The following is a 19,008-nucleotide window of genomic DNA, read 5'->3' as shown; positions in this document are numbered from 1 at the left end:
CTTCTGAATTAGAACGTTTCAGCAGCGGAACAAGAGGAAATTGGACTACAATTTGGAAAGAACAATGGGGGGAGTTTTATTACAGATCTGAAGTTAAGTGTTCTAAAAATGTTTATGAAAGGGAAAAAAAAAAAAAAAAGAAAAGAAAAAACCAGCAAGGAGTTGGGGGAAATAGGTGATTTATGGATTGTAAGAATCCCAGGCGGATAACATGGTTTGGTGGTCAGGGGGAAATTAAACCGGGGACAGGGGGGGAGAACTATAATCCAAAGGCTTGTTAACTTCTTTTTTTGAACTAGCTTTGTCTTATCTATTATACTCTTTATTTCTTATTTCTGATACTTTTATTATGTGGGGAGTTTTTATTATTAAAAAAAGGGAAATTGTGGAATGAAAATGGGGTGGGTCTTGGGAAAGAAATTTTTTGTGTTTTATTAAGGGTATTGATGTGGAGTGCAGAAATTTTAAATTCGAATAATGGTTTAACAAATTAAGTTTTTAATTAGAACTGAGAGCTTGTGGAGCCAACAATATGAAAAAGGAATATGGTAGGGGTGGGGGAAGGGGGGAGTCCCAGAAAGCGGATATATGAAAATAAGGATATATGAAAATATGTAAATTCTTGCTTTCTGTATTTTCTTTTTTTTTGAAAATTTTAATAAATATTATTTAAAAAAAAAAAAAAAAATAGAATAACGTCCAAATACAGTGGATGCTCGGGTTGCGAACGTGATACGTGCGGGAGGCACGTTCGCAACCCGTAGCGTTCACAACCCGCAGCGCCGCGTCTGCGCACGTGCGGGTCGCGATTTGGCACTTCTGCACATGCACAAGTGCTAAAACCCAGAAGTAACCCGTTCCGGTACTTCCGGGTTCGGCACGGTGCACAACCCGAAAACACGCAACCTAAGGCGTCTGTAACCCGAGGTATGACTGTATGGCCTATGACTGTATAAAAAAGGAGATTCTGAACTGTAACCATTTACAAAGTAAGGTTCTGGGATAAATTCTGATACACTAACTTCAATACTGAACACTCAACACCTGCATGTGTATACATATTTCTTCAAGAAATCATAAAATATTAAGTGAGAAACATTGTTCGATTTGCTACTTTTCAGTGTAGTACTATCCACAATGTCATTTTCAGAATTCTAGCACCCCATATATGCTTAGCAAGAATCCTCTGTAGTTACAGCCTCTTCTTATATCTGCATTTTGCAAATCGCTGGCTCATACAAGCTGCCTTCACATCCCACTCACTACTTCACCTATCTGTGTTAGGCTGCTTCTTTATAATATTCTGTAAAAATACATGCATTGCACTTCAGATATGAAGGGTGCACACGTGTATAAATCACCCCCTTTTCCTTTAAAAATATGCATGAGTAGAGCAGAAAAGACCATGTTTCTACTTGCATATGTTGCAAATGAAAAAGCAGTGCATGCATATACTTATGTGGGAGTATAAAATGTCATTTAGAAGCAGCAGGCTCACTTCAACACATACATTAACTCTTCAAAAATTGGTGCAAGTGCTGAAGATCCTTTCAGTACTCACTCAGGCTACAAATACCATGCATACTTACCTAAAAGTAACCCCCACTAAACACTGTGATCCTTACTTCAGAGTAAACACACAGAGAATTAAGCCAACATATCTGAGAACAGTTTGCACAACAGAGGACATCTGTTCCAATTAAATGGAAATCTAATTTCTGCATCTGTAAATTCCTTTTTTGCTTAGTTAAGTTGCACTCAAAACAATATACATGGGCTAAAGACACATCCAGGTTATTTTAGTCTTGCTTTCTTTAAAAAATTAGGCCCATATCACAGCAAAAACTACGGTTGCAAAGTGGGGTTTTTAAGTGATTTTGAAGTTCTCATTTTCCCAGTAATTCCTGGGAGGAAAACTAGTTTTCAGTGGTCCAGCCTTACCTTGTTTTCCACTGGAAACTGCCATTCTGAAAACTAGCAGATTCTGAGTCATTTTCCAACTTCACAATGACCCAGTTCAAATGTAACACTAAGCCAAACTATAGGTTAGCCCAAATGTGCAGGCATGTGGAGTCATGGAGATGAGACTGCAGCTGCTTTGTTCCTTCTTCAGTCCTGTTGCTGCTGTGCTGCTATAAGGTAAACTATGGTTGGACTTAATCGAGTGTTATCAGAATTTGGGCTTGAGATTTATTTCACTCCACAAGCGGTAGCCAAGCTTTGTTCTTTGTTTACAGCTTGTGGTTGGTTTGAAGAAAGCAAAGCATGACCGTGGGTTTGGACAACATAAGTCAAATCATGGCTTAGCTTGCAGTAGCAGGAGTATCACAATCTTTTATCCATGTTTTGGCTTAGAATTACATGTGAACTGAGCAAGATCTATCTTCCACTCTGGTCCTTATTAATTACCCACTTTACATCATGTAATATAACAAGTATCAAAAATCTGACAGAAAAATATCTCAGCTCAAGAAGTATTGTTACCAGAACTATATGAAGAGAAAGCTTTAATCTGCACAGTTGGCTAAAATTTCTATCATTATATCAGACTCTATGTTCCTCTGCAAACAATACTTCTTTAACCTTCTGCAAGCCTCAGTAAAATTCTCCAAGGCTATGATATCAGGGGGCGATGATAATTGCTCTCGCCACATCACACCACCATTTCAGCAAAACCTGATCAGAAATTCAATCATCTCCAGGTCAAATGCCAGAATATTTTCCATCGTTATTATTAAAACTAAAAGCAAAAAATCCTGCAAGCCTACCCGTTCCCACCATGATGCAACATGGCAAAAAAGATCTCATTCATCCTGTGCTATAAAAGAAAAACTTTTGCTTAGTTCAGACCATTAGCTATTACGCATAAAGGACACCATGGTGAAACCATGGTACATGCACCAAGGCAGATCAACTACAAAAGCTCTCTGAACACACAAAGATAACCCAATTAATAGGTCTGGTCATTCAAATAATGCAAATGAATCAATGCATATTCCATAGCGGTAAAGTGTCCCTTATTTGAAGGGACAGTCCCTTATTCCAGCGCCATGTCCCGCTGCTGTCCCTTATTGATAGATGTCCCTTAAATGATGTCCCTTAAATTTCAAAGGAAGCAGCTCCTCTCCCTCCCTCCCTGCCGGCCAGGAGGAGGGAGGCTCCAACTGTGTTGCTTGGCTGTGTTGCTCACCCAATAAGAAGTCTAAGAATGACTGGGGGTGGAGCTTGCATGTGGAGATTGTGTGTGGCTAGTTAATGCAAGCTGAGAGGTTTTTTGAATGCTGGATGCCATTTTGTTGCACGTGCTGCTGCAAACTTTGCAGTGCAAAGCCAGGCCGGGGAGCCATCTTAAGTTGAGGCTGCATAGGCCTTGTGGTGCATGTGATTCAGATTCTATTCAGTTGAACCTCTGGTTACAAAGTTGGTTGGACAGTGTTCTCGAAGCTACCAGCATAAGTTTGACCAGACTGCAGGAGGACAGGAAGTCTGGAGTGCCTGGAACAGGTGAGGCTGCAGGTCCCTTATTTTGGCTGCTGGTCCCTTATTTTCAAGGCTGCTGGTCCCTTATTTTCAAATCTGTAAATTGACAGCTATGGCATATTCTCATTGTGGCATTGTAAATGCTCCACCCTTCCCTTGTTCTTCAAATAATATGTTAGAAGATACAGAGAAACATTCTATAAATGTCTTTTACTGTTTCTTGGTCTCTCCTCGAGAACGTGCTATACTTACATCATGGATACACTTATAAGGAAACAAATTCCAAGATTTCACAACCCTTACATGCCCCAAGCTATGTTATTTTTCAAATCAAAAACAGGTTGCAGAATTCACTTGTTGTAAAGTGCCCTGACTATGCCAAGAGAAAATAAATTTGCCTTTCTTTTCTTTAACCATTCCTTTACATAAAGCTTCGATTCATTAGAACGAGTTGGAAGGCAACGCAGACTTCAATAATAAGATAAAAGGTACGTGAATAAAACCTAGGCATGTACTGAAGCAACAGATGCAGCTTCACAATGCCCACTTGAAGCAAAATCACCTGCATTCAGTTGTTAGCCATATCCGATTTCCCTTTTAATCAGCAATGCGTGGAAGACAAGCTGTCATTATGCCATTATTTATCATTATGCCATTATTTATATTTGGAACTTACACATATGCACCCATCCCTGTGCCTTTGGAGATCTACTACTCATTTGCCTTGTCTTTCCTCAGCATCTTTTCACTATGCAGTCATTGACATGGCAGCTTCATTGAAAAATCTTTGAAAGACAAAATGCCAGTCAGCAGGCAGAGAGCTGCTGTATTGTATCAATGTGACATTTTAATGACACTGCATACCATGCAATAATATGAGAATTAACCGTATCACCTCTCTCCTGCAAGTGTGCATGAAAGGCTGGTGTGGCGAGGATGCAATCTAAAATACTGTGCATGCAACCTAAGCTAGGCCAACTGCCTGTTTGAATATTCAAGTATAATTTCAGCACGCAGCATGTTTATTCAGAAGGAAACTCAGTTGTTTTTTTCCTTCTCCCCAAGACACAGCAGAAATACCAAAATGCTAACCCACCCAGATGCAAGTAACCTCAACTACCACATCACAGGAGGAGCCCTGAAGATGCAGCTTAACATCATCACCTCAGTCTGGTGGCTTGGAAGTCTGAATTACAAGATCAACTAATATCCTTTTATTCCGAGCATACTGTGATATTCTTAGCGGAGGAGGAGGAAAGAAGGCAGTCCTTTATGAATGCACATCTGGCCACCACCTATCTAGAAGGAGCGACACATTGTAAAGGGGAAAAGGTCTGTTCTCAAATCGTTTCACAGCAGCATCTGCCAAGAATCGTGTGCGCATTCACACACACACACACACACACACACTTAACAAGCGCAGCATGAGCACAAATCACTCCACACAACGCTGCAGAACGAGAAGCGTTTCCTCGAGGCTCTTAATCCCTCGGTCGTGGGTTCGAGCCCCGCGTTGGGCAAAGGATTCCTGCGCTGCAGGGGGCTGGGGGGTGGGCTAGATGACCCTCGTGGTCCCTACCAGATCTACGATCCGAAGGATCCCACAGCTTCTGGGAGCCGCGAGCAGCAGGGGAGGGTCACCGGGAGGGCAAAAAAGGGAACCCGTCCCCATGTATTATTATTATTTCTCTTGTGAACCGCACCGATATTTTTTTGATGAAGGGCGGGACAGAAATCTAATAAATAAAAATATTCATACCCCGCCCATCTGGCTGGGTTTCCCCCCCCAAAAAATGTCCACGGGCTTGCTCCACTGTTGTTTTAAAAAAAACCACACACAACGCGGGGCTGAGCCTGCGAAAGCGAGCATCTCTCCCAGCGCCCAAGATATGCCGAGGCGGCCTCTTGCGCGGACACGCGTGTCGCCCTTTCCCACGACCGCCCAACCCCCACACCCCGGGTTCCAGGCCTCCAGAAGCACGAAACGTAGGGCGCCCCGAGATTTCCCCTCAGCAAGGGGCGGCGGGGGGTTTTTTTGGGGGTAGTGGAGACCAGACCCGGTTGGGGGAAAGGCGCGCCCCCGCCCTGACACGTAACGCCGTACCTGTATGTAGTTGGTCTCGCAGTACTCGGCGACCCGCTCGAGGTTGGTGTAGCTGTCGAAGAGGGCCCGGCGCCCCCCGGGGATCTCCTCCTCCAGCAGCATCTGCAGCTCCGCCATCTTCACATGCTCGCGCGCTCCGTCCCGCCCCTCTTCCCTCGCCTCCCCCCCCCCCTCAACCCCGCGCCTCAGCCGCGGGGACGGACAGCCGCCCCCTCCCCTCTCTTCTCCACCTCACCCCCCCACCCACACACACCCCTTGCGACGGACGCCCTCCGACGGCCCCCGGCCGCGGCGCCTCACGCTCTTTCCCCTCGCCGTGAGAGAAACACCCACCGGCCAGGCGTCGGCGGAGGCGCGGCGCAACCGGCCAACAGCGGCGGACGCCACTGCGCAGGCGCCGGGGGCTTCCACAACGGCTGCTCCTGCTCCTCCTCCCCCGCCCTCCCTCGTTCGCGCGCGCTCTCCCTCGCGCACGCGCACGCGCGCATGCTCCCCGCTTCCCTCACACGCAAACCCCGCCTTCCGCGGTCTGCCGCCGTTCGGGCCGCTTCCGGTGTCCCCGTGTGCCCCGCCCCCCTTCTCTCCCCCCCCCCATCTCGCGTCATGGCGGCCTGTGGGGAGAAAGGCTTGGCGGGTGAGGGGGGGGGAGTTGGGAGGAGTGGAGTGAGGGATGCGATGGGGTGTCTCCTATGCCCACACATGCCCTTGTGTGGGGAGAAAGGAATAGTGGTGGCTGGAGAGGAGGTGAACTGGATGCCACAATTCCACCATCTGGGGGGTGGGGGTGAGGGAGCTCACCCTGCCTCGCCCCCAAAATAATAATAATAATAGTAATAATAATAATAATGATGATGATGATAATTCAGCCTCCATATCTGTTTTTCACAACATTCCATTTTCTTTTGTTACAGAAACGCTGAGGTCTCAAATAGAGAATAAATGTTGATCATTGCACAAGGCAAATGTTGTTTAGTCATTTAGTCGTGTCCAACTCTTCATGACCGCATGGACCAGAGCACGCCAGGCACTCCTGTCTTCCACTGCCTCCCACAGTTTGGTCAAACTCATGCTGGTAGCTTCAAGAACAGTATCCAACCATCTTGTCCTCTGTCGTCCCCTTCTCCTTGTGCCCTACATCTTTCCCAACATCCAGGTATTTTCCAGGGAGTCTTCTCTTCTCATGAGGTGGCCAAAGTATTGGAGCCTCAGCTTCAGGATCTGTCCTTCCAGTGAGCACAGGTACCCCATTCAGGACCAGGGAATCCTCCACACCTGCCCGCCTCCTGTCCCCCAAAAACAGTACTTCTGTCTTGTCAGGATTCAACCTCAATCTGTTAGCCGCCATCCATCCTCCAACTGCCTCCAGACACTCACACAGGACCTTCACCGCCTTCACTGGTTCTGATTTAAAAGAGAGGTAGAGCTGGGTGTCATCCGCATACTGATGAACACCCAGCCCAAACCTCCTGATGATCTCTCCCAGCGGCTGCATGTAAATGTTGAAAAGCATGGGGGAGAGGACAGAACCCTGAGGCACCCCACAAGTGAGAGCCCAGGGGTCTGAACACTCATCCCCCACCACCACTTTCTGAACACGGCCCAGGAGGAAGGAGCGGAACCACTGTATGACAGTGCCCCCAGCTCCCAGCCCCTCAAGACGGTCCAGAAGGATGTTATGGTCGATGGTATCAAACGCCGCTGAGAGATCCAGCAGAGCTAGGAAACAGCTCTCACCTTTGTCCCTAGCCCGCCGGAGATCATCAACCAGTGCGACCAAGGCAGTTTCAGTCCCATGATGAGGCCTGAATCCCGACTGGAAGGGATCCAAATGGTCCGCTTCTTCCAGGCATGCCTGGAGTTGTTCAGCAACCGCTCACTCAATGACGTTGCCCAAGAATGGAAGATTTGAGACTGGGCGATAGTTGGCCATCGTGGCCGCATCTAAAGATGGTTTTTTAAGAAGCAGTTTAATAACCACCTCTTTCAGCGGGTCTGGGAAGGCTCCCTCACGGAGGGAAGCACTCACCACCCCACGAAGCCCATCGCCCAGTCCTTCCCGGCTAGCTTTTATAAGCCAGGATGGGCAAGGATCCAGGAGACAGGTGGTTGGTTTCACTCGTCCAAGCAGCCTGTCCACATCCTCGGAGGTAACAGATTGGAATTGATCCCACTCAACTTGACTAGACAAAACTCTAGCACTCTCCTGCCCCGGCCCTGCTCCCACGGTGAAGTCTACTTCCTGAATCTGAGCGATTTTATCTGCAAAAAACTTTGCAAAATCATTGCAGGAGAACATGTGGCCCATACTGTGCCGCGATGTTGCAGGTGGTTCCGCTAAATTGTGAACCACCTGAAAAAGTCTCCTGCTGCTGTTTTCTGCAGATGCAATAGAGGCGGTGAAGAAATTCTTCTTCGCCGTCGCGAAGGGCATATGTGTTGCAAATTAGGCTATTTTTGATGTTAGCCGCTCTGAGCCCGGCTTCAGCTGGGGAGGGCGGGATATAAATAAAATTTATTATTTATATTATTATTATTAATATTATTCGCCCTTGGCACACGGCCTTGAACCAGCACACAGCCTTCTGGAACCCAATCTATTGTTTAATGGGTCATTTACTTACTTACTTGCTGTTGTTGTTTTTAAAAAATGCATTATTATCTATAAGCCATCCTAATTTGAGAACTGTACATAGTACCATAGAATTGTAGAGGGACCACGAGGGTCATCTAGTCCAACCCCCTGCAGTGCAGGAATATTTTGCCCAACATGAGGTTCAAACCAACAACCCTGAGATTAAGAGTCTCGTGCTGTACTGACTGAGCTTTTTTATTTTTAAAAGGGGAAACCCACAAAATTTATGACTGGGTAAAAGATTTATTGCAGGATAAATGTTTGGGGACCAAAGTCTTGCCTGGAACTAGGCTCTAATCCACAAAAAGCTTGTGCCGTAATAAATCTGTTAAAATTCACAGTACTTATTGGTTCTTGCAACAGACTAATGCGGCTACCCCTCTGGAATCTTGACTGGAATGATTGCTTCAGATATTATTTCTAATAAACATATATTCACCAGCCGCAATGTGCTAGGTGCTGCCTCTGGGCTTCTTACCAGTTTCTGAAGGGAGACTAGGATTCTAGCAAAAGACTGCTAGACTTGGTCGGCCTTTGTCTGATCCAGAACAGCACTTTTCTTGTTCTTAAACAAGAGTGCTCTTGGGAATACATAACATAGATTTTGCCTTAACTGAGCACACAATCTTGCTTTGTTAATTTAAAACATGTCAGTGGATCACAAGGGCTCTATTAATAAAGTGGACCACACAAGACTGAAGTCAGCCCGTCCCTCCTATACGAAAGGTAATCTTATGCATACTTACTTAGAAGCAAGCCCCACTGGGGAGAGTGGGAATCAATGCTTTTAATTTATTTTTATAATGTGTTACGTTCCATGGGTAGCTAGCAGAGTTGTAACCCTCTCGTTAAAATCAACAGGACTTCACCATGCTTAACTTTGGCTAGATCATGCCCAAGGTTTGAAAACCTTTGCACAGTGGAGGGTTAAAAAATAATCATAAAATTGACTAGAATATGAATTGATGTAGCTACTGTTGGGAGTAGTTAAAAGAATTGTGAAATATCTATTACTGTCACAAAGATAAATGACATTTGGAATACTGATGATCTCTTTGTAAAAATACGTATGCAGAGAAATAGCATCCCGCTGAATAACTCCTCTCATATTACACATTAGCCTTCCTGGATTATAATTTCAATCATTAAACCTATTGAAAGCCACAACAAGGCCAAACTCTCTGTTTAGAGTTTAGAAAAACAAATGCATCTTTTTCCTCCGGAGAGACGTTAACAAGCAGAGTTCCTTAATGTTGCATATATTTCCAGAATGCTTTTGTATTTTGTCGTTATTTGTCACGTGAAATAGTGGATAAGTAATATTCCCCACTCTCCTAAATTGTAGGCTGTCAAAACATGAGATATCCAATACCTGAAAACGAACGTCCGGGGGGGGGGGGGAATAGTAACATTAAATTCAGCTGATACACCTGGGTTCAAATTGTGTATCCACTGGATCCCTAAATGATTATTAGGATTTATCAATGTGGCATAAATTATACATGCATAGTCCACTAAGTGCAAGGTATTTCCACCTTTCTGGAATAAATGAGTTTTTACCATTCTGTTTATACCTGTCTTAGAAAAGATTAATTACTGGTTCTCATGAAAGTTATATCCATTTCCACTAAGTATTTATAAGACAATAAAGAACTAGGAAGGACAAAATTGGATGCCATTTTCCAGCATTCAGCTGTGAATTTATAGCCGTCAAAGCTGTGTTGCAGCAGAGCAACACCCTTGTGAAAATTTCATTTCGGTATGTTAAGTCGAGAATCAATTACATAGGAAAAGGTGCAGTTTTCAAGTGCCTCTTTGTAGAACAGTCTTCTTGTTCTAAATTAAACCGCTCAGAGATAAGGCAGCATCCAGATGGCTTCCTCTGTGGCTGGTTTAGCACTGTAGCGCTAAATCAGAAAAAAAGGGGAAAGGCATTTCAAAAAGAGGTGCCAACTAACACAAGCATTTTGCGTTCTTTTGTCAAACTCTTTCGCACTTATTCTTTTGGACTGAGGAGCCCTTGGTAGTTTGCCACTCCTTAATCTGCCGTTTGGACTACCAGGTATCAAACTTTTGTTGGCACAGTGAACAGCACACCTAACAATTGAAAAGAAAAACCCTTTATCTGCAGTACACACATACAGTGGTACCTCTGGTTACGTACTTAATTTGTTCCAGAGGTCCGTACTTAACCTGAAACTGCTCTTAACCTGAAGCACAACTTTAGCTAATGGGGCCTCCCACTGATCCTGCGCCGCCGGAGGACAATTTCTGTTCTCATCCTGAAGCAAAGTTCTTAACCTGAAGCACTATTTCTGGGTTAGCGGAGTCTGTAACCTGAAGCGTATGTAACCTGAAGTGTATGTAACCCGAGGTACCACAGTACATCATTTAGTGATAGGTGATGAACAAGTTCCCCTCAGTTTGATTCATAATCACTTCATTATTTACAAGCTTTGTCTGCCATCTTTCAGAAAAATCTCATCTGTTTTCCAAGAGTGACCCCACCACACGACCACACATTTTTCAATTGTTTCCCCTCCTTTAATCTGCCCTAGACAGCTACTTGGAAGAAGGCTCACCCTACCCAAAAGGCACCCAGGAGCCAATAAATGTTTTACGTGTGAATGGAGAAACACTAATCACATAAAACATTTGGAAGAACTGGGTCCAAAAGAGATGCTCTTTTGAAAACAAAAAGCTGCCTAGGCAGGTGATCCGATCATATGGTTCACAGGAAACAAGACGGATTTCATTGAGCGTTAAGAGGCCAAACAATATTGACACGTTTACCTACAAAGTGTGGGGTCTAGTCTGCACAGAATCACAGAGCAGAACGTTTGGGAGAAACGATGCTTCAGTTATATTGCACCTGCGCTTTACGGGATGGTCAGGCAATTATTACAAATTTACTAATATTACTCATTGGGACTTGTAGCATTTTCACCACCGGAGAATGGTAGGAGCTAAAAAACTGCAAGTTGCTAAAGTAAGGAGAATGCTCTGTCACAGGTTACTAAACCATCCTCAGATGACTCATAGGGAAGAATGAATTACCGTATTTTTCGCTCTATAAGACACACCAGACCACAAGACGCACCTAGTTTTTGGAGGAGGAAAACAAGAAAAAAAATATTCTGAATCTCAGAAGCCAGAACAGCAAGAGGGATCGCTACGCAGTGGAAGCAGCAATCATGTTCTGGCTTCTGGGATAGCTGCACAGCCTGCATTCGCTCCATAAGATGCACACACATTTTAGGAGGGAAAAAGTGAGTCTTATAGAGCAAAAAATGCGGTACAACAGGTAAACCACTTTGCTCCATGTCTGAAAGCATCCCAGTTAGTGTTTTCCCATGTCACATTCTGATGCTCCAACCTGCCAGGCCTAGTGCGTCCCTCGTACACTAGTCTTGCTAGGGAGTTTCCCAAAAATACAGTGGTGCCCCGCAAGACGAATGCCTCGCAAGACGGAAAACCCGCTAGACGAAAGGGTTTTCCATTTTTGAGTTGCTTCGCAGGACAAATTTCCCTATGGGCTTGCTTCGCAAGACGAAAATTTCTTCCGAGTCTTGAGATATTTTTTTCTCTCCCCCCCCCCTTTATGTAAGCCGCTAAGCCTTTAATAGCCTTTTAGCAGCTAATCCGCTAAGCCGATAAGCCTTTAATAGCCGCTAAACCGCTAATAGTGCTAATCCGTTAAGCCGCTAATAGGGTTGCTTCACAAGACGAAAAAACCGCTAGACGAAGACACTCGCGGAACGGATTAATTTCGTCTTGCGAGGCACCACTGTATTGGATCTGCCAACCCCTGTGAGCAGTTTAATTAGGACTTTGGGTTCAACGGCTTGATTATTGCTAAGGTTACCTGCAAGCCCTGCTTCTTGGATTGATTGCTGGTCATTGCTGCTAGGTAAAAGCATGCAGGGCTATTTCCCGTCACATTGTCCTGCCTCCTTAGGCTTCTGTGTCAGGGATTTGCGTGCAGGGAGAGGTCCAGCACCTCCCTAACAGATCTGGACTGCGTTGGTGAAATATGCAAACAACAAAAGTGATTACCCAATTGTGTCTACTTTTGAAGGAATGGGTTTCCCAAATCTAAAACCTGACTGTGCAGTCAGTCTGAAACGGGCCCCAAAATCCCTGTTTCTCCTTCTCCAAGGGTGCGTTAGCTAAAAACCATTAACTTGAGCTCATGTATAACAGGAACCCAGCTGTACAAACATAACCGTCTCCCTTATCAGTCCATGAAGGCTGGTAATGACGGATGGCCTTGTCCGTTCCGAGTGGAGCAGGGATGGCACATCTTAACTTACATCCTGACCACACTGACGCACAGACCTTGTCAGCCCCCATGCCCGGGAACAGCGCCAGGAGTGCTCTTAGAGTTGGTGACCTTCTTACCCCAAGATAAGGAATACAGGAACAGGAACATCCTTTTATGGTCAAGAGTACCAGAACAGGAACATCTGTTTATGGTCATGGATGTCAACTTAGGTGTATAAGCTGACGTGTCTGGATTCCTGGGGAAGGGGGGGAGAGGGTGCCTGGAGGATATATATACTGTATGCAATTTCTATTGCCTTTGTGCTTGCTGTGAACTGATTCACGCAGTGCCTTCTGCTATCCGGAGAGCAGAATAAACTCTTTCTCTGAACCAAACCTCGGTGTCATTTGACTTCCTTCCTCCCGTCCGAGAGCAACGCTCACCCAACCAATCGGTAAAGTCTAATAAGGCTACATTTCGGCTTTCACTGAGGTGGCAAACCTGTGTCTGAGACGGTAGGTGTGACTCTGAGCTACCATGAATGATTGAATGCTGCTTATTTCAAAAAGGTCCCCGTCAAAGAAACCTAGATGTCAGGGATAATGGTTCTAGCTTAGCTTTCTCCCTGACATGCTAGTTTTCTGTGAGCGGGGGTTTATTTTTGCAAGATGGAATATTCAGTTATGTGCCCATTGTCATCCGAACCTCTATAACCCAGAGCAGATTAACCACCTCGCTGAGAACTCAGTTTCTTCAGTAATCTCAGGCAAATCACTCATCACCTCTACAACTCTTCTCTGATTAGGCTACCCCAAAGCCAAAATGTCGGAAGAATTCTTTCCCGTTTATCCCTCCCATATGTACATCATTTCACACATGTGAATTATTTCTATAGGAGCTGAATTCTTTAAAAATTGAGCATTTATATAGTTGTTGTTTGTTACAATCTTTCATTGAGATGCAATCAGAGCATTTGTAGGGGGATAAAATATTTGGCTGTGTGGGGCAGCTGAAGGGGGAAAGGGTTATAAACTAAAATATTTCTGGAACACTACAGAGTGTAAAAGTTCCGTTAACCCCAGTTCCAACGGCGCAAGCAGCTTCATCACAACATGAAACAAGTGGTCACAGTACTGGAGGCAGTGGCGGGCAGCTCAGTCCATAGACTTGTGGTTTCCAAATACTTCCATTGATTTAAGTAGAACATGTTTCTAAGGAATAATAGCCTTAGATTAAGTCATAAGGATTAATGTAGATTAAGTTAACCCATGATCCACCAGATATTGGTGGATTTCAAAGCCCATCAGCCCCAGACAACCTGGCCAGGGTTTAGGGACAGGGAGAGGTAAATTTCACACATCCAAACAGCTAAACATTCCCTCTCCGTGCCATAAAGGAGAGGCTTATATAAAAGGTGTTAACCATGACAGCTATGGGACGCGGGTGGCACTGTGAGTTACACCACAGAGCATAGGACTTGCTGATCAGAAGGTTGGTGCCGATTCCCACGATGGAGTGAGCTCCCATTGTTCGGTCCCTGCTCCTGCCAACCTAGCAGTTCAAAAGCACGTCAAAGTGCAAGTAGATAAATAGGTACCACTGCAGCGGGAAGGTAAACGGCATTTCTGTGCACTGCTCTGGTTCGCCAGAAACGGCTTAGTCATGCTGGCCACATGACCCGGAAGCTGTACGCCGGCTCCCTCGGCCAATAAAGCGAGATGAGCACCGCAACCCCAGAGTCGGCCACAACTGGACCTAATGGTCAGGGGTCCCTTTACCTTTACCTTTTAACCATGACAGCTACATCTTCATTCTTTGCTTGTGAGCATTCTCCCTTCTTTTATTTTCCTTCATAGATTTATATACCACTCAAAACCAAGATAGTACGTAAGCGGCTTACAAAATAACCAAATACCATACGAATGTCCTAACAAATCATGAAATGGGGGAATTGTGATGCAATGCAATATAGAATGTTAAGATTTCTCCAAAGCCAAAATGTAGAAGTGCGTTTTGAAAACGTCTTAGAAAGTCAGGGTTCCCTTTGCTCTTCCTCCCTACCACTTGCCAAGGCATATTAGCCTGACTTCCAAATTCATCTGGTTTGAAACAGAATGTTGGGTTAGTTGGACCGTAGTTTGATCCAGCAAGACTTAAACTCTTAATAACTCCAGCACCTCAAACACTATCTTCCCTTGTGTGTTTTCACCTCACGAGCATCCCTTGTTTCGAAACAATCCCAGGGCAATTGCAAGATGTTTGGAAAGTAACCATGGAGACAGCACAAAATACAAGGACTGCTGCATCGATGTGTTTGGCTTCCTCTGAATACCCTTGAATTATCTCAGTCTTAAAGAATGAACCATTTGTATGTCATGTACCTCCAGACATGGGACAATCCTTGATGTATTTCAGAGCCAAGGAAACAAATGTTTATAAAGAAGAGTCTTTCTCTTTGTCGCTGCTCTGTAAGTTTTTCCACCTGAGATTCTCCATGCTTGTAAAAAGTTTCACGATCCAAACTCTTAGGGTAATAGAGAAGACATCTGCAATCTAAGCTGTTTGCTAATGCTGTTTATTTTATCTTTTCTTTTTTACTGAGTTAAGACTCCATAAACCTTATTTATATTTTATAAGTCACTTTCCTCAACATAGCTATGCAGGGATAATTAAATAATTCATACTCTGCTAGGGATACATAGATTTACATTTAATGTGGACAACTGTCATCTAGATTGTGATACTTGATTTTCTTAGATTTAAGAATCAATATAAAAGGCGTTCATCTCATTCCTTCCAGCTGTGTGCCTACTTGTGCAAGCCTAAGCATGATTATAGGGACGCAGGTGGCGCTGTGGGTTAAACCACAGAGCCTAGGACTTGCTGATCAGAAGGTCGGTGGTTCAAATCCCCGCAACGGGGTGAGCTCCCGTTGCTCGGTCCCAGCTCCTGCCGACCTACCAGTTCGAAAGCGCGTCAAAGTGCAAGTAGATAAATAGGTGCCGCTCCAGCGGGAAGGTAAACGGCGTTTCCGTGCACTGCTCTGGTTCGCCAGAAGCAGCTTGGTCATGCTGGCCACATGACCCGGAAGCTGTACGCCGGCTCCCTCGGCCAATAAAGCGAGATGAGCACCGCAACCCCAGAGTCGGTCACGACTGGACCTAATGGTCAGGGGTCATCATACCATATGACTCCCCTTCCACACTTTTCCTGGTTCCTTTGCTTTTCTACTACTACGCATAATTCACATCTTTTTAATCATCCAATTTGTTATCTATTAAATACCCTGCCTATTTCAACTCTGTTGGATTTACTCGAGACCTGCTAAGCTATAATAATAATAATAATAATAATAATAATAATAATAATAAATTTTATTTATATCCCGCCCTCCCCAGCCGAAGCCGGGCTCAGGTCGGCTAACAACAATCAAATAATCCAACGTTCTAAAAACATTTCATTATAAAAATTAATTAAAATCAAATTGATGGCAACCGTTAAGCAAAATTCTGTGCAGATTGCCAGAGGAGGGAGTAATAATAATAAATTTTATTTATGTACAGTCATACCTTGGAAGTCAAACAAAATCCGTTCCAGAAGTCCGTTCGGCTTCCAAAACATTTGGAAACCAAAGCGCGGCTTCTGATTGGCTGCAGGAAGCCGCCGAAGCCCCATCAGACGTTTGGTTTCCAAAAATAGTTTGTAAACTGGAACAGTCACTTCTGGGTTTGCAGCATTTGGGAGTCAAAATGTTTGACTTGCAAGACCAGGGGTAGGCAAACTAAGGCCTGTGGGCCACATACGGGCCAACCACCTTTTCAGTCTGGCCTGCAGACAGTCTGGGAATCAGCATGTTTTTACATGAGTAGAATGTTTCCTTTTATTTAAAATGCATCTCTGGGTTATTTGTGGGGCATAGGAATCCGTTCATATTTTTTTTTCAAAATATAGTCCGGCACACTGCATGGTCTGAGGGACGGTGGACCAGCCCACAGCTGAAAAAGGTTGCAAGACGTTCGGGATCCAAGGTACAACTGTATTTGTCTATACTGGTTCTTGAAATAGTCAATAAACATCTATTTCTCCTCCTATTCTTTATCTTTGTTTTCTCTTATCCTGTTTGTCAGACCAGCCAGTTCAGCATATTCAAACATTTTACACTGCCATACTAGACTTGTTCTCTACCTTTCTGACAATAAGGTTCTAGCTTTGGCGGTGGTGCATAGTAATAAATGCTTTTGTTTTTGGGGGGACTTCTGTTGTTACCATTCCCAAGATGAAAATCTCAGGTGTTTTGGGGAAAGTTTTTTACGTATCTTTTTTAATTCATTATATATAGTTTCCCAATATTCCTTAATTATTTTCCAGGAACACGACGTGTGAATAAAACATCCCTCAATTTCAGCAGTGGGCAGATTGGTGCCACCAATTTTAGGTTTCCACTATGGTCCAGAGGGATACTATACCTGGGCCACCCAGGGCTGGGTTAACCATTAAGCAAAATAAGCATGTGCTTAGGGTGGGTGTTATGTACTGAGTTGAACAGGATCCAAAATGCAGCAGTCTGATTGGTCCTAGAACAATGCAGCAGTATGATTGGTCCGCAGGAGCCACCCAATCCAGCTCCAGGTGGAAGTGAATCCACAACCTGATTGGCCTACAGGAGATTTCATGCTCTTTATTCAGCTCATAGTGGTGAGGAGGAATGGAAGTTCCCCCACAATATCTGCTTTATATACATTATTTACACAATGGGCTGCACGTGATTGGCTAATTCCGGGATTCTCCTGTAGGCCAATCAGGTTGTGGATTCACTTCCACCTGGAGCTGGATTGGGTGGCTCCTGCGGACCAACCATACTGCTGCATTGTTCTAGGACCAATCAGACTGCTGCATTCTGAATCCTATTGTTCTAGGACCAATCAGACTGCTGCATTCTGAATCCTATTGTTCTAGGACCAATCAGACTGCTGCATTTTGGATCCTATTCAACTCAGTACATAACAGTGGGCTTCTATAAGTCGAGACATAGGGATAACAGCAAGAGACCTTAGTGAGCTAATGGAACGGAACGACAGGGGCAGAGCAACTGCTTATATATATTTCTGGAGGCCTGGTCCACTCCCACTCTCAACATGATTGGCTGCGAATCATAACTCAGAGCTGAAGAGCCAATGCCGGTAGCCCAAACCCTGATAATGCTACATGATTGGATGTCATGTATAGAGTCAGAACGCAGGAGCTTAGACTCCTTAGTCCAGACTGGAGCTCAGCAGACCACAGACCACTGAATGCATAACATAGGGCAGTGGTTTTCAAGCAGTGTGCCATGTCACACTGGGGTGCATTGAAGGATGGTTAGGGGTGCCGCGGGCAACACTGGCCTCTGTCCCTCTTTCCTTCCCTTCCTCCTCTGATACCCTCTCACGTCTCTGCCTCCCAAAGGCTTGCACAGCTGTTTGTTGCAGCAGCCCTGGCTATAAGCGCCGCAGGCGAATGGTGCCTCTGGGGCTGGCCAGGGGGTGTTTCCCAGGCTCCTGTGGGGCAGTGTGAAGAGGCACCTGTCTTTGGGGTAGGGGGGCAGCTCAGAGATCGGGGGGGCAACAAGGACTCCCAAGGAGAGGGGAGAGGAGGTTGAAGGAACACTCCACAAGCGAAGGTGTTTGAAAAAGGGTGAGAGGTTGCTAGCTCTGCAGGCAAGGGGGGGGGGGACCTAACTGGGCTCCTGAGACCCACAGGGGTGCCGCAGAAAGAATGCAGTTGGTCAAGGGAGTCGCGGACTCAAAAAGGTTGAAAACCTCTGGCATAGGGCATCAAGGGAAACATCAGTTCCCAGCATTCTTGGGGTGGCAGGAATGTGCTTTAAAGGTTTAATGTCTTAGTGTCCTAGTCACTGGTAGACTTCAGGATCATGGGCCTAGGATCCTGACCTTTGGGCACCAATGCCTAAGTCTGCCTCTCTCTTTTTGCAGGTCTCTGTGCATTCCAACTGCAAGGCTCCAAAGCCTTCATTCATTTGAATTTAAATCTGAAAATCCCTCTTGCCATGACGGTGACAAGAGTGGTCTTCCTATAATCAACGTCCTGGCTACTCGTAATGATGAAATATGTCGCTTGAATCCAGAAGGCTGTAATTGGAATTCCATTTAATTTCACTAATTCCAACAAATTAGTCCCCTTCTGTCAGATTCAATGGTATTCTAAAGTGGAGAAAATCTTAACTCTCTCAGTCTTCATTATCATAATAAACACCTCCTTTGGGAGAGCATTTACCCATTATTAGAATGTTTTGTGCATAACAGTTAAAGCCATGGTTTTCCCAGTAGTGATGTCTGGAAGTGAGAGCTAGACCATCAAGAAGGCTGATCGCCAAAGAATTGATGCTTTTGAATTATGGTGCTGGAGGAGACTCTTGAGAGTCCCATGGACTGCAAGAAGATCAAACGTATCCATTCTGAAGGAAATCAGCCCTGAGTGCTCACTGGAAGGACAGATCGTGGAGTTGAGGCTCCAGTACTTTGGCCACCT

General features: G+C 44.9%; 1 protein-coding gene across 16 annotated transcripts in view; it reads right to left on the bottom strand.

The window, feature by feature from the left end:
- Positions 1 to 19,008, bottom strand: part of ABI2 (abl interactor 2) — a 72,493-nt gene that overhangs the window by 47,617 nt on the left and 5,868 nt on the right. For 5 of the 16 annotated variants that reach the window (XM_081017608.1, XM_081017597.1, XM_081017598.1 and 2 more), the window contains exon 1: positions 5,585 to 5,979. The exons of 1 other annotated variant lie outside the window; for it this stretch is intronic. In XM_081017608.1, the coding sequence (XP_080873734.1) occupies positions 5,585 to 5,701 (117 nt within the window). In that variant the 5' untranslated portion in view covers positions 5,702 to 5,979. Of the gene's footprint in view, positions 1 to 5,584; positions 5,982 to 19,008 lie in introns of those variants that run through there. 10 more of the 16 variants (XM_081017607.1, XM_081017594.1, XM_081017595.1 and 7 more) reach the window with 3 other exon arrangements.

Source organism: Podarcis pityusensis (genome assembly GCF_964106645.2).
Source record: "Podarcis pityusensis genome assembly, chromosome: 1".
NCBI classification, from domain to species: Eukaryota; Metazoa; Chordata; class Lepidosauria; order Squamata; family Lacertidae; genus Podarcis; species Podarcis pityusensis.
Note: the sequence above shows the minus strand (reverse complement) of the source record. Positions and strands in the feature narration are given on the sequence as shown.